Source organism: Ostrinia nubilalis, chromosome 12, assembly GCF_963855985.1.
Source record: "Ostrinia nubilalis chromosome 12, ilOstNubi1.1, whole genome shotgun sequence".
Classification (NCBI taxonomy): domain Eukaryota; kingdom Metazoa; phylum Arthropoda; class Insecta; order Lepidoptera; family Crambidae; genus Ostrinia; species Ostrinia nubilalis.
In genome coordinates, this window is record NC_087099.1 from 5,152,393 (window position 1) to 5,168,506 (window position 16,114).

The 16,114-nt window shown below is 37.1% G+C and overlaps 1 protein-coding gene across 1 annotated transcript in view; it reads right to left on the reverse strand.

Annotated features, from left to right (window-relative positions):
* Positions 1-731: 731 nt before the first annotated feature.
* Positions 732-16,114, reverse strand: part of LOC135076824 (suppressor of lurcher protein 1-like) — a 110,831-nt gene continuing 95,448 nt past the window's right edge. Inside the window, exons 12-15 of the mRNA XM_063971291.1 lie at positions 14,109-14,299; positions 10,532-10,739; positions 2,756-2,991; positions 732-841 (exon numbers count right to left, since the gene is read on the reverse strand). Of these exons, the coding sequence (XP_063827361.1) occupies positions 771-841; positions 2,756-2,991; positions 10,532-10,739; positions 14,109-14,299 (706 nt within the window). The 3' untranslated portion in view covers positions 732-770. The remainder of the gene's footprint in view (positions 842-2,755; positions 2,992-10,531; positions 10,740-14,108; positions 14,300-16,114) is intronic.

Sequence of the window (16,114 nt, forward strand, 5' to 3'; positions counted from 1 at the left end):
GTGCAACTTTTTAATATAAGTCTTTTTCACCTAAGATGATCCGTATGATACTTCAAGGTTATCCATATTACGCATACTACATAATGCAGAATATTTTTGAAAAAATATTTGTATTTTATTAGCAATATAATAAAAAAAAATACTACTTGTCTTGAAATATATCGTAAAATCTGAGTCTATTGATTATATTTTAATTAAATACGATGTAAAAATATTTTTTATTTAATGTACGCAATGTGTAAAACGGAATAGATTTAGTGCTGGGGTATTTGTTGTATAACAGAATCGATTATTTCCGCGGGTCATTAATCGATTGCAGTGAATACTTAGTTATTAAAAACATCACAAAAATCAACTATATTTTTCGATTGTTGACTTTAATAAACGCATTGAAAATAAATTAATAGTTTTTAATTTAAAGAAATAGAACTAGTACTTTTTAGAAATCGTTTTTTTGAACACGAAGTCCATGGAATTTTAATATTATCAATAAAAAATTGTTACAATAATATTTGTAATTAAAAAAAACATGTTTTTTGTTAAATAACACCTATACAAAATATTTCTCTAAAAGTAGATTTTACTAACTCTTAGAAAAAAAATCGATAGATAAATCGCTATGGTTTAGTTATGTGACATCTCTATAACTTTCAAACTCGAAACGTCATACGAATCATCTTACGTGAAAAAGACTATAATAAGGGCGATAGTGAGGTAAAAGAAACAAGTGCTACCAACAGTGATAATTTATTTCAGCTACAAACACTTGATTATCTGATCGCCAGAACGAGGTCGAATAGGAAAGTCAGGAACACCAGCGCGGGCACATGATGCGTAGAACCTGGAACAAAGAAAACACATTTAAACTCGTGAATAATTTGCAGTAAGGAGCTCTATTTTCTGGAAAGGGCACTTATTTTGGTCTATTTTTTTTATGTCATTATTATTTATTTCTAGTTTACCAAGGAGAAAATTTAAGTTGATTAGTTAAGACAAATTGCAACATTGAGTACTTATATTTTATCTATACCGCAAAATCCGCAAATACCTACATTTTATAAACATCTTTTTTGCATTACAGGGGGCCCTGGATTGCAGTGTCTACCAGAGAAAATCAGTTTCTACGGAATGTCAGTCGTCCTGGAGGTCTGGTAAGTCCACTGAACCATTTAGTTTTTTTTTAAAGAAAGAAAGAAAGAAAAAATGTTTATTCAGTATCATCGACAATACACTTACTTTCTAGTCTTGTTAAAACTTGCATAAAACATAATTTGAAATCACTCAAGATTATCTAATATTTTTAAGTAGACTGTGGTCTAGACTCTAGTGTAAAATTTTAATAGACCTAATTTAATAAAACTTTGACTATACTTAAATCATTATAAAATTTAAAAAAAAAACCTCTTTACCTTATCTGTACAAAGTAAATAAGCACAACAAAACAAAAGACTGTCATTCAGGAATTCGAATCACACATTCCCGACATTGTTTCACTCGATCATGTTCGTTCGCAAGTACAACGAGACAATAGCCCCAACAACAAAGGGAATCCAATTATTAATTACGACACACGGCGCTAATTATAATTTGGGTTTCCATGAATTTCTAAGCGACACATCACGTGAAAAGGTGTGCAGAACACGAACGAGAATCGTTAAAGGAAAATTTGGCTTTTGTTTCCGAAAAAATATTTAACAGTTCTGAAAAAAACAACAACCTAAAGATGAGTAGACTAGAGCGGTTCCCGAATGGTGGTCCGCGGAACCCTGGGGTTCCGTGGAAAGGCCGCAAGGGTTCCGTAAAAAATATTATCCCACGTTTCGTTACCGACGTTGTTCGCTCGCAACGACTTGTTTACGCACAAGGGAGGGGCAGGGCGTGCGGGCGGAGTAGTACGGAGGTTCCGCTAGGAAAAGTATAACAATCAATTAGGGTTCCTTGGAAAAAAAAAATTGGGAAACCCTGGACTAGAGCATATTTACTTTTAACAGAACAACGAGCCGCTTTATGATATGTTCTAATTTATCACGCTTTCACGAACCAAACGTCGTACTTTTTACCTGTATTGTACCATTCGCAAGAACGTTACATTACATAGAAATGCTCGAGAAAATGCTCTAATCCATACTCACCCTAATGAAAGCAACACGAATTTACTGTATTACTTTACTCGTTCGTTCCAGTCGAATGACGTCCACTGCTGGACAAAGACCTCCCCCAAGGATTTCCACAAAGACCGGTCCTGCGCCGCCCGCATCCAAGCACCTCCCGCGACTTTCACCAGATCGTCGGTCCATCTAGTGGGAGGCCTGCCCACACTAGTTTACTGACTAACTCGTGGAATCCTGAATGGTCACATGAGACAGCGGTTACCATTGATTTCTATTGTGTCTCACTTCGCTGGTACTTAAAGGGTTAATAAGTTTGTCGAAATGCCAAAATATCCTATGGACTGTGCCAAACATCTCTGATATCTTTTTAAAAGCCTTCCCTTAATTTTGTTCGACTTCATAAAATAATTACATTTTTGATGAAAAAATTAATGGGTAAGCATAACTCTCATTAATATAATGTTTCGAGTAATTAAGACGTTGTTTCAGTTTTAAAAGCCCGGAAGAATAAAAACGGAGGGCTTTTGATTCCTCCGGTGGATATATTCCGTTTAAAATGAGAGCTCTTTTGACAGGACCGTAGAAAACTCTCATGAAAAAATTTACATGAATTGAGATCTATTTCTTGTTCTTATAATACTCACTGCTCTCAACAGAATCCGGCATAGTCATGCTATGCATTTCAGAGTCCCTCAAGAAGATGTAGTCAGCCTTGAACCCTGTGCCGTCCAACCGGTCGTTGGACCTAAAGGTGACCCTTAGGGAGTTCTTCTCAGAAGTCACCCGGAGGTCTCTGAGGAGACCGCAGTGTCTATTGCTGTCAGAGTCAAGCATTTGACTGGAGAACTGCACGTAGTCGCTCGCAGAGACTGCTTCGCATCTGGAGAAAAAAATGGTTTTAGGTGTCTTCGTAAAAAGCCTTTCTATTTTCTCTGTAGCTTCTCTCGCATATATTTGCAACAGAATCTATGTCACGCGCGTGGAGCAACAATTGGTAAAACTATCTTTTAATTTTTCACGGGGTCTCAACGTACCTCATCAAAATGGTAGGTTACACGTGAAAGAGCAAGAAACTTTTCTGTCCTCACATACTTTTACTTAATATTAGTAGGAAGTAGGAATGTCTTCTAAATAAGTATAGAGTAATTTTCCTGCTCGATCACAACAGTTTTCCTGCGGTACTACCAACTTCAAATTTCAACCTGAGTCCTTTATAACTAGCAGCTAAGAGTCTGAACTGTGTATTTGTGAAGAATTTGATACCCACCAGAGACATTTCATGTGCTCGAACTAAAGAAAAGGAATTGGTCAAATTGAGCCTTATTTCTACCACAACACGGCAGACAAGACCAGATAAATTACATCGTTAATGACAAATTGTAATCAATGAATGGCTAAAGATGAGAAGAAGGGTATTACTTAAGAAGGTATAGTAATTAATCAAACCATTCATTGTAAATTATTGATTTCACGCCTAGAACTGGACCAGTAAATTCATCAACATTATGCGCCAAAAAATAAATCATAGCTTACAGAACTCTATCAAAATCGTATGAAATGAAACTGGCAACAGCACACGTCAGTTCCCATCCTGATCTCATTATACAAACATTACTAGGTGACGAGGAAACATATTGCCTTGCTGACGTTGATGAATGTCCCCACAGTAATTCATACTCAACGCCCGTTGAACTATATTAGGCGGATATGAAAACTAGCAGTCAAGGAATATACATGGCCCATACAGAATGTCGCAGAAAAGGAGGTGAGGTAAACGGTTAAGAGACTCGCCCATATTCACAAACGATGCTTGCTTAAGTAAAGCAGCAAATCGAACGCACAGCGTTGAATAGAACTTTGTGATTGGTTCGTGTGTCACTCTGTGCGTCCGGGCGCACTGTGATCTCATAATGTATGTGAATACGGTCGTCTCTAAATTAGAGTAGATGAGACGACGTATACCATAAGAAATTAGAGTCTCATAATCTCGGTAATAACGTATAGGACATCCCTCCTCATCCCCCTTGTCGATGGACCGACGACCCATGATGATGGCTGGTAATAATTCGAAGAAACAGGTGATTATGCTTTATGGATTATTTAGTACCGGACTGACTTAAGCCATAAATAAATAAAGCCTGTGGAATTTCCCTAAATCTCCTTTTTATGATTCTGCTATTATTATTATTATTGGTTTTTGGGCCTTTATTTGCGCCAACTCGACCAGGTTTGATCTATTGTGGCAGCCCTTGTCTTTAAAGTTCACTGCTTAGTCCCGTTGAGTCTATAAATTTCCAGATTCTTTGGAGCGTGATATCTGCTATCTCATCCGGGTGCATGATGTGTCGCCCGAGATGGATACTTCTTTTGCTCATAAGCGGGAAGCATGAGCAAAGAACATGCATGGCCGTTTCTTCTTCTGTATGGCAGAATCTGCACAGAGTTTCCTCGGTCATGTTCATGTTCGATTTATGTTTGTTTAGTTTGCAGTGGCCGGTCAGTATTCTAGTCACTGCACAGGCTTTGTATCTTTTGAACTTTAGCAGTTCTTTAGTTACTTTATTGCTATATCCCTGAATGAGTGCTTTTGAGTGTTTTTGTCCCGATGTAGACTTCCACCACTCAATAGCCTCTTGTTTGCAGAGGGCGGTTAGTAGCGTGGTGGCTCGTTGTTTGGTAATGCCACAGAACGGTTCTACGCCGATTTGAGGGTTATCGGCTCCATCTCTGGCGAGTTCATCTGCTACTTCGTTTCCTTCTATATTCGAATGTCCTGGTACCCATGTAAGCGTTACTTTGTTGGTATTTCCCAGTGCATTCAGTGTCTCGGTGCATGTTTGCACCAATTTTGACGTGTATTCGAAGGATGTTAAGGCCAGCAGTGCTGCTTGGCTGTCTGAGTTGATGTAGATGTGTTGATCCTGGAGCTTCCTTTCCAAGTTTATCTCTGCACATTTGTTTATGGCAAAGACCTCGGCTTGGAAGATTGAGGCTTCAGTCCCCATGTTTAGGCTAACTTTGAGCTTAGGCCTCTCTCCGTAGATCCCGCAACCTACATTATTTTCCTTTTTGGATCCGTCCGTGTACCAGACGTGACTACCTTCCTTAAATGACATTTGGCCTTCTAGCCATTTGTCTCTAGGAGGTATGTTTACGGAATATAGTTTGGTGAAGTTACATTCCGTATGCATGTCGTCACTGGGCATGCACAGAAGTTTGTTTTCAAGTACTGATTCCTTGAGTCTTATCAGATTTTGAGAAGCCCATCTGACTTTCGTGCGGGTGCAGATTCTATATGTGCTCTGCTTGGCTTCTTTTTGCACATGCATATGCAGTGGTATAAGATCAAGCAGAGCATTTAATGCAGCCCCTGGTGTCGTTGATAGTGCTCCGGTTGCTGTGATGCAGGCTAGCCGTTGTAGGCTGCTCAATTTCTGTATTGTTGTCATTTGGTTGACCTTGCTGCACCAGACGGCAGAGGCATAGGTTATTATCGGTCTCACGACCGCTGTGTACAGCCATAGGGCGATTGCGGGTTTTAGTCCCCATCTTGACCCTGCCATTCGACAACAACTCCACAGAGCCATTTTGGCTTTTTGAATGATGTTGTTTAGGTGCGAATTCCAAGTAAGCTTTTGGTCAAAAGTTACCCCTAGATACTTGGTTTCGCTTGAGAAAGGAAGAGTTTTTCCGTTTAATTTCAGATTTACCAGTTTTTCCAGTTTTCTCTTCCTCGTGAATGGTATTATCACTGTTTTATCCGCATTAATAGATAATTCGTTTTCTCTACACCACCTACTTATGGTGTTGAGAGCGCCTTGCATTAGACTTGAAATTGTGCTCAGGCAGGGACCTCTGATGATAACCACTAGGTCATCAGCATAGCCTTGAGTATCATAGTCTTTTTCTGCCATCTTAGCAAGAAGTTGATCTACTGCTAGTGTCCATAAAAGTGGGGATAGTACGCCTCCTTGTGGACATCCTCTTGTGGCAAGAAATTCAAGCTTTGCAGCATTGAGGGTTATGTTTACTACTCGGTTGGAGAGCATGTTTTTTACCCATCTGATGGTGCTTATATCAATCCCTTTTGCCTCCATTCCTTTTAGAATGGTTTCTATAGGGGTGTTGTCAAATGCACCTTCAACATCGAGAAAAGCACATAGGGCCGTTTGCTTATCCTCTAGGGATTTTTGCACCTTATCGAACAGATCGAGCAGGGCTGTTTCAGTAGATTTTCCCTTTTGGTATGCATGTTGGTTGATGCTTAGTGGTCTTTTCACTAAGTATTTGGCTCTAATGTGCTGGTCTAATATCCTTTCCATGGCCTTCATCAGGAAGGATGTTAGACTTATGGGTCTGAAGGATTTGGGTTGTGAGTAGTCCCTTTTCCCCGTTTTGGGTATAAAACGAACTTTGACCCAATTCCATGGTTCTGGTATAATACCCCAGGCGTAACTTGCTCTGAATATTTTTACCAGATGCGGGAGAAGTAAGTTATTACCTTTTTGTAGAAGAGCAGGAAAGATGCCATCTTCTCCCGCTGATTTAAATGGTTTAAACTTTTCCAAAGCCCATCTAATCTGGTTAGGCCTAAAGATATTGGAGGCCTTATTCCAGTCTGAGCATTTAGCCCTATGGAGTTCATCATTCCTTTGGGTATTGCTTTGTGTATTGATTTGGTACGAACCCGGAAAGTGTGAAGACTTAAGGAGATCCAGAGTCTCCATCTCGGTGTTCGTAAATGAGTTATCTGGCTTCTTTAGTAGTCCAAGATAGTTGTTTGGGGTCTTAGCGAGGATTTTGTGAATTCTTGCTCCTTTGTTAGTTTGTGCAATTTCTTCACAGAAGCGTCGCCAAGAGGCTCTTTTGGCTTTTCTGATTTGTTTGTTATATTCTGTTAGGGCCTTTCCGTACTTGTCCCAGTCGCACGGTTTGGCACGGTTGAATATACGACGTGTGATGGCTCTGAGCTTTTCTAGCTTCTTGTTCCACCACATTGGTGATTTGTTAGATTTTACTTCTTTTTCGGGGCAGCTTCGTTCGTAGGCATTGATTATGCCATTATTGAGCATTTTGACCGCGGCATTAAGAGAGTCCGGTGTTTTGATAGTTTTGGGTATATCCTTTAGATTCTCACTGAGCAGGGTTATATACATATCCCAGGAGGTGTCTTTTGGATTCCTTACTCTTGGATATTGAGCTTCTACCAGCCCTGAAATATCAAAACGTATATGTCTATGATCAGACATTGAGTTCTCGCTGCTGACGTGCCATTTTGTTATACATTTTGACACATTTTCTGTTGCGAATGTTATATCTATTACTTCCTGTCTGGTTTTTGTTACGAATGTTGGCGTGTGGCCATTGTTCAGCACCTGTAGACAGTTAGATAGAAGAAAATCGGATAGTAACTCACCTCTCATGTTGGTATCCGAGCTTCCCCAGATGGTATGGTGGGCGTTAGCATCGCATCCCACTATCAGTTCCGACTTTTGTCTTCTAGAGTATTCCAGGACGTTAGTCAGTTCTTCAGTGGGATCTTGCTTATCTCCAGGAAGATATGCCGAGCAGAAGAGTACTTTGGACCTTATTTTTATGATACTTTATGATAAAAAAAATTGCTATGCCGAGATTATTCCATTTCATTTTAATTTACAGGTGATACAATCATCAAATAATATTATAAATGCAAATACCCCTCAGGTGACTCATTGTTTCATACAAAATGTGTGTGATAATATAAACCCTTTATAAATAAAATTAATACCCTCACTTTTGCATCCAGCTGTAACTCTAGAGATATTATTTCTCACGAAAAAGTAATAAAGAACGGAGTTGGGGATCAAATAATAAAACAGATGTAGCTCTCATTGAATAACAAATGATATTAAAATGTCTACATAACAATTTTGGATTCATGTATTGAAGCAATTTTCTTGGTACCAGAGTAGGGTAAACCACCCAATCATTGGCACTCTACCAATTTATTGGCATGCTCCAGTTTTTTAAGAAAATTAAGGTTGTTTGTAGCCAAACCTTATATTTTTTAGTAGAAATTGTAGAGTAATATCATTTATTACTCAACTGGCTACACACGTTTTTTATTTTTTCAAACATCGCGGCGCATCAACCATTTGTTTGACAAACCGGCACCTAAGCGAAAAAAACAATCGAAATATTCGTTTTTTACTAAGGTAAGAGCTATCATAATCTTTGAAAAAAATGCAAATCTACCTTGTTGTTCTTATACATAATCATTTTTTCTTATTATTGAATATATTAACTGCCTTTTTAAAACATTATTTTATAATTTAACCGCCAACTTTTAATTATTTGTGGTGTGCCAACATTTGGTATGCGTAAAATCTGTTTATCCATTTTATTGGCACACATGCCAATAAAAGGGTATTTTAAAATAATTTGAGTTTATTAAAAATTATATCTTGTTTGTCTCAAAATTGAGTTTAAATTTCATTTAAAATATTTTCTAACGTTTTGGATACACCAATCCTAATGTTGGCCCACTGCCAATTATATAAAATCCATTTATTGGCACGGGTGTCAAACATTGGTTAAAAAGGTGCCAATGAAAAATATTATCTTTTAAGCCACTTTCAAAGCCTTTCAAAGTCTTATTCCACTAATCCCCGTTGACAATCCCCGTCAACGGGGATTAGTGAACTTTTTGTTCATTAATCCCCGTTAACGCCAATGGAGTTCATAATGGGTATTAATGAACTAAAAAGTTAATTAATCCCCAGTACGTTAAAAATAAAATACTAATGTAAGAATCAGGTACCTTCTATTTATTACTGGATAAGAACTCACTTATTATTTTTATTATCAAATTAAATTAAATTTAAGACTGATTACAATACTTAAACAAATTTTACACTTACCTGATTAACCAAAAGCACTATGGATATTGAATCGTTATTCCCCATTCATCATTTAAAAGAAGATGGAAATGATTACATACTAATTTGGGCCAAGATGTAACAAGATAAAAATGGTGTAAATTAATAGCTTTGTATTCAGGCTTAAATATAATTTAATTTGATTATAAAAATAATCAATAAGTGAGTTCTTATCCAATAATAAATAGAAGGTACATGATTGTTACATTAGTATTTTATTTTTTAACGTAGTTTTCTGAATATAGAAAAATAAAATAAAGTAATGGGGATTAATGAACTTTTTAGTTCATTACCTAATCCCCATTATAAGCTCCATTGGCGTTAGCGGGGATTAATGAATAAAAAGTTCACTAATCCCCGGGATTAGTGGAATAAGCCTTTGAAAGGCTTTAAAGGTGGTACCACGGTCTACTATATAATTCAGATTGAAACATCCTGATCATCGATCTAAGCCCGGTCCGCTCACAATTTTAACAGACGAGGAAGAACAGCTTTTTGTTGACTGGATAAAATAAAAATCAGTAGCAGAAAAAGTATTTCCGAAGAGAAAAGAAGATTTGATAATAAGTGTTTATGGAAAGTTTAAAACCATATTTAAATATAAGCGTTTGAACTGATATGGTATGTTCCTATACAAATAAATGTTACTTTTCTTATAACAAAGGATTTTATTTTGTTTATTTCTATCATGAATCTCTTTAAAACCTCTACATAAGACCTAGCAGCTATTTTTCAATCTTGCGAGAACAGTGCCAATAATAGGTAATTATCACTGCCAATAAAAGGTTTGGCTATGCCAGAAACTGGTATTTTGAGGTATTTTTTTAAAAGCTACACTATATTGAATAAATGATTTAATTTATTAATGATAAGTACTTTATAATATTCTACAAAGATTAAAAGACCAATATAAATGTTTTTTTCTTTGATAAAACATATTTTTACATGCAAATTTTACCGGTTTTGTGAAGTAGCTGCTTAAAGTGCCAATAATTGGGTGGTTTACCCTAGTACAGTTCTTTGAAAAAGTACAAATTCCAAAGAAACAGATACTTGACAGACCTATTTCCCTAGATGTTCTAGTCCGCCTAAAATCTGTACCTATTTCTAATTTTGTCACAAGCACATCAGACTACAGGACAGGATTAGGTGGACCGACGATCTGGTGAAGATCACGGGCAATGCCTGTATGCGGACAGCGCAGGACTGGTCGTTATAGAAATCTTTGAGGGAGGCCTTAGTCCAGCAGTGGACGTCATTTGGCTGAAACGAACAAAGATATCATAGTGGCTAGATTGATGTGCCGTACGTCGTCTCTCTCATACTATAAGTACTTCATCATCATCATCATCAACAGCCCTTTACAGTCCACTGCTGGACTATGAGCCTCCTCCACTATAGTGGAGGATTTTGCCATTATCCCCACGCTTGGCAGGCGGGTTGGAGATCGCAGTTTAAAAGATTGATGTTTTTCTATAAGTAGTAAATGATATAATTACTTACGGTAAAACCCCTTCCACGTCAAAATGCGTAAAGTGTAGATGAACCTTCTCATTCTCGTGGCCGTAGAAGAAGTAATTGCACTCCGTATCCCGTGGATAGAGACCGGGGTAGTTCGGTGACGTCATCACCCCTCTAGGCCTCTCGCTGCTATTGTATACAAAGGCACATGGAAATTCTAATAGTTGGTTCCCAGTTGTTATACCGTAATCTGCAAGAAAAGTTTCATTGGTTAGATGCATCTAAACTAATATTATAAATGCGAAAGTAACTCTGTCTGTCTGTCTGACTTGCTTTCACGCCTAAATCACTGAAACGATTTTGATGAAATTTGGCATAAAGATAGTTTGAGTCCCGGGAAAGGACACAGGATAGTCTTTATCCCGGTTTTTGAAACAGGGAAGCGCGCGATAAAGTTTTTCTGTGACAGACAAAACTCCACGCGGGCGAAGCCGCGGGCGGAAAGCTAGTCATTGATAAAATTGGTTTTTTTTTAACCTAAATAAAAAAATATTTATTTTACTCTATAACACCTGGATAGCCAATAAAAAGAAAAATCCGTGATTTAATCCGTTTGTTTACCGTTCTACCCCTATAATATGGTCATTTTATGGGATGATGACTGTGATTTGGTTAGAAAATATAATATTTTTGGTTTCATTTTAACATTGATCGCGCACAAACATTGTGATTAATTAACCATTAAAAGGAAAACGTAGCTTCGGAGGGCACGTTGATTTGAATGAAGTCTGACAATTGAGCCTGACTATTCCAAAATATAATCATCCAAAAACTCTGTATTAATTAACGTTATTTAGCAAGAAACAGGAATATTATTTCCTGTTTCTTGCTGATTTAAGCAGGAATATAAGTAAAACACTCTACCATAACTAAAATTATAAAACGCCAAAGAAATCCCACGTTAATTCAAATAAACTATTAAAAACCCATTAACTGATACTTCAAACGCCTAAAAGATTTTAAAAGCTAATCTTATCTTGATAAACAAAAGCTCAAGGGGCAAACTGGGGGTAGCTTTTAATAAAAACAGGTAGAGGGAACCAATAAATCGTATTTACATTTCCTTAACTAAATTGAACGGAAAGATTGATCTATGAAGCAGATTTCTTGTTGAAAGTATTTTTGTTCGCGAAGAAAAGCGCGATCGGACAATTTTTGTAGGGTTACCAATAATTTTTGCTCATCGCAACACATTTTATTAGCATGAATGTCTTGATAGAGTCACAACACGTCGTGTGGTTTGGCTCCAAGTAAGTATTTCAAATAGCAGGTTATTGTTAACAAAACGACCAAAAATCATGGAGAACTCAGAAAAAACTGTGTTTAAAATAATATCAAAGAGGCATTTTAAATTGCTCATACAAATAGGATTTTTAGTGAAAAATACTTTTGTAACAAACGTTCACAAAAACGTAATCTCACCGCTAAGCAGTGTCCCTAGGTATTAAAAATGACAAATGTTAACCCAACTGAAAATTCAATTTCGCAATTTTAACGTAAAAATAAAATTCTCATATCCTTTAGATTTACGGGCCTATTCAAAAGAGGTATGATTATTTGAAAAGGTTGTTAAGACCATGTTAGAGAGTATTTTGATAACTAGCGAGACTCGCAGTGAAGATAACCTGTCTAGAAATATTCTAGCTGCCGCTTTGCTGCGGGGCTGTTACATAAGTGCAACTGACTCACAAGCCAATAATATTATTCTAGTGTTTGCTTCTTATAAAATAGATCATGTTTCACAGTCACAAACAAAAATTTAAAAACTTGTGATTATTTCATGGTAAGTCATCAATGAGCCTGTAGTTTTCTTTTGAACATAGATTCTTTGACTTTAATTGAGTATGAATACACAGTTATTTGAGCTTCATTTTAGAATACAAGCATTTCCCTCATTCCCTCATTAACTAAATACTTAAAATAAGCATTATATTAGTTATTTTTAGTGTAAACCATGAAAGATGTTCACTTACGCCGTTTGTTTTCCATCAAAATAAACATAAAAACGCTCTCTGCTCGTCGGTGGCAACCCTACAACTGGCTACCGTTCACGGACGAATGAAATTTTCATTTCGCGTTCACCGGAAAGTTTGCAAAGGAACGGTTAATTTTTGTAATCGACTGCCTAGAAATAATTGGAGTTATAATCACGTCGTTATGATAAAAAGAAGTTGAGGCGTGAACGGTCATGCTTGGGGAAGTTTAATTTAATTAAAAGAAAACGTTAATTTTGAACAGGTAAGGATTGTTTTTGACTTTCACTTAGAAAAGGATTCGTGACATCAAAGTAAATCATCGACGTGTATCTGTCAGTCTACCTTTGCTATGCATGGTGTTCACTTTCCGCTAGAAAATATTTCTACTTTATGGACGTAGTTCACTTATCAACCGGGAATCGTAACCGTATCAACTTTAGGCGGTCAGTACAATAGGTATGATACTCCATACTGCAACGCCCACTTATCCGCACCTTAGCGTACTTGTAAATGCCTCACTTCACGGTTGACAGCACGCATAAGGCGATGACAGCTCGCATAAGGCGACACGGTGTTATCCCTTTCAGATTTCCGACCTTTATTCGTCTATTCCGTTCCACGTGCGTGTCAATAATAAATTGGTACAAGCGTGTGAGTAGCACACCGATTGGCTAGTTCTAAGCTAGCAAGTTTGTAAAATCAAATCATGAATAGATTACATTCACGATTCTTGTTTACAAAAAGCAACTTCTGCGACTACGAGACACTACAGTAAAATGTATTACAATTTAAAAGGCGCTGGATGCAGGCCGCCACCAACCGGCCATTGTGGAAATCATTGGGGGAGGCCTGTGGTCAGCAATGGACCTCCTATGGCTGAAAATGATGATGATGTTGATGAAATAAATAGGTGAAAATCGGTGACAATGCAGCAGCGCTTCTTAAGAACTAACAATAAGCACACCTAGCTACTCGTAATTGTTAGAAATTTTGGAATTGTTAGGTTTCCAGAACTTTGAAATGTAGCCAACTGGTGCATAATTCATGTTCGTGTATTTCACTACGTAATTGTGAGCTGGTACGTCTGCAAGTCGTATTATTAATGTTCTGTGTTACTAATTGGTCACATAAGCAATATAGGGATGCCACTATTTGAAAATTTAAACGTGCCCTACAAAGCTGAAAGTCATCTTTCTTATCGGTTATTATTTATAAACTAAAGAGAAATTAATTGTATATTTATATGAAGCCGTGCCGTTTCAGGGAGATCGGTGATCGTATTATAAAGGGTGGAATTTTGTAATGCCACCTGGAGGGAAAGTACTCTTAATAATCTAGATAGAAAATTTTACTGAAAGAAAACATTCCTTTATTTTTGAAAAGAAAGAGAACTGCATCCAAAGATTTTCGAAATATTAAGAGTACTTTCCCTCCAGGTGGCATTACAAAATTCCACCCTGTATAATTAACTCTCAAACTAACTAAGGTGTAGAGGAAAACGTAACGAACACATAGAACGATATAATATTATGTAGTTTCGAATAGCATAAACTATAGGTACTTATTTCAAACTTGAGACTTACCTTCAACATAAGAATAAGCTATCTTAAACCCTCTACTGTGTCTCGAGGAGAACATCCCTCGAAATTCGATAGACAATTTTGGTCCGTTCGACATGATTGGTTTCGGCAGCTCACTGCCGCAAAATGATATCATCTTCTCAAGTCGGCCATCTACATACAAAAATATGTCTAGCGAGTCCATGCTCTCGCAGCTGAAACAAAAGAAGGTCGAGTGAAAAAGAGTAACGTAACTCCAAACGTTAACGTTAGGCGGTTATCACACTGCGCCGCGCTCCGCCGCGGAGCGCGGAGCGACAGATTTAATCATTGTATGCAAGTACCTCAGTTTGTATAGAAAACACGCGCGGCACTTCACACTGACAACGCGTCCGCGCACGCGCTCCGCGGCGGAGCGCAGCGCAGTGTGATAACCGCCTTATGGGTTAAACGTAATAAATGATGGTAAGGAAAATGACGTCAAAGCTCTCACTGGATCATGGAAACGCAATACGCATCTTCAATATGAGCTTACTCGTACATTATAATATGTATTTAACTTTAATTACAATTTCAATCAGGTTGTTGACATTATGCTCTTTAAGCCTTTAGCATACCAACTTAATTTGCTTGTGTTCTGGTTAAAGTTGCACAAAAAACATGCCGTTGGATTCAGGCTAGCAGGAAATGTTTTCAAATTAAAAATTCGCAAAATTCAAACTATTGTAACTTGAACTTCTAACTTTAAAATTAACCAACAAATAAACAGGTGTAACAGTTTTTGTTACCGAGTTGCATTTGCATCCAAGTTACAGTCAAAGCTGTTGCATAAAACTTTAAGATTAACAAGACTGTGTTTAATTAGACTATACCTTTTATTTCTATTTTAAAGTTCACCTTTAGACTTGTAACTTTTTTCGTTACTCAAATTACAAAACTTTCTTCGGTTTCAAGTTGGTGATTCAATCAATTACATCCCAATTTATTGGGAAAACAATCCATTGACTAAAATGGGACCTATTTCGTTACAGCACTTTAAAAATACTTATAAATATCATGATTACCTACTAATAGATTTCTAGCGCAGCACGTTACCCATTTATATTTGAAATGTAAAATGGTTTGATCTGCCGTCTTGCCAAAACGCCATAATGATTCTTTCGAAAATGCTATAGTTTTCACGTTTGGCAACAGCTGGGGTGGATAAAAATTGATACCTTATGCGCTGATATGAATACTAGCACTTTGAAAGTTTACGTGAGCACCTTATCAACGCCATTTTGCATTTTCTAAAAGGGTGAGATTTTGTAAGATTGCACATTCGGATCTAGAATTTTGTTTATTGGCCCCTAAAAGAGTCTACCGTCTGGTAGATATTCCTTACAGCACATCAGACTTAACATTTTTGAATCAAAATAGCACTTTTCATGATCATACCTATAAGATGACACAGTATTTAGCTTTAACATTCTCTTAGAAATCTTTTGAGGCCATTTCTATCTTTATAATGATTCCAAAGTGATATATGTTAAGAAACAAATCTCATAAATCACTTTTTAATTGTGTATTTTTTTAAACAAAAGATTATTAGCAATTTGTATTGCACAAACTACCCGTTAGCTAAATAAGCTTGTGTTACGAGTGGGCTTACCACAATAATCGAGCGCGGTGGGATTCAAACCCGCGTTCCTCGGATCTCGAGTCGGCCAGTCCGACCTCTTCACCGTTCGGCTATCGTAGCTCTACGAATGATCATTGTGTAACCAATTTATTTGCTTTTTGTCAACACATTGTTAGGTTTTGTCTCTTCAAACATGAATTATTAAGGACCTTTACACAGGGCGAGTAGAGTAACTTACATCTAACAATATTATCTATCGCAGACTGAGTTTACGTAGTTAATATTTTGCACTCCCCTGGGAGGTCATTTTGCTCGGGCTAGTAACTAAATGCAAACATGCTCTGGACCTGCAGTAGACAATTTTACAAACAAATATAGTACGGAGGGATTTAGTCTTATGGTTTAGCTA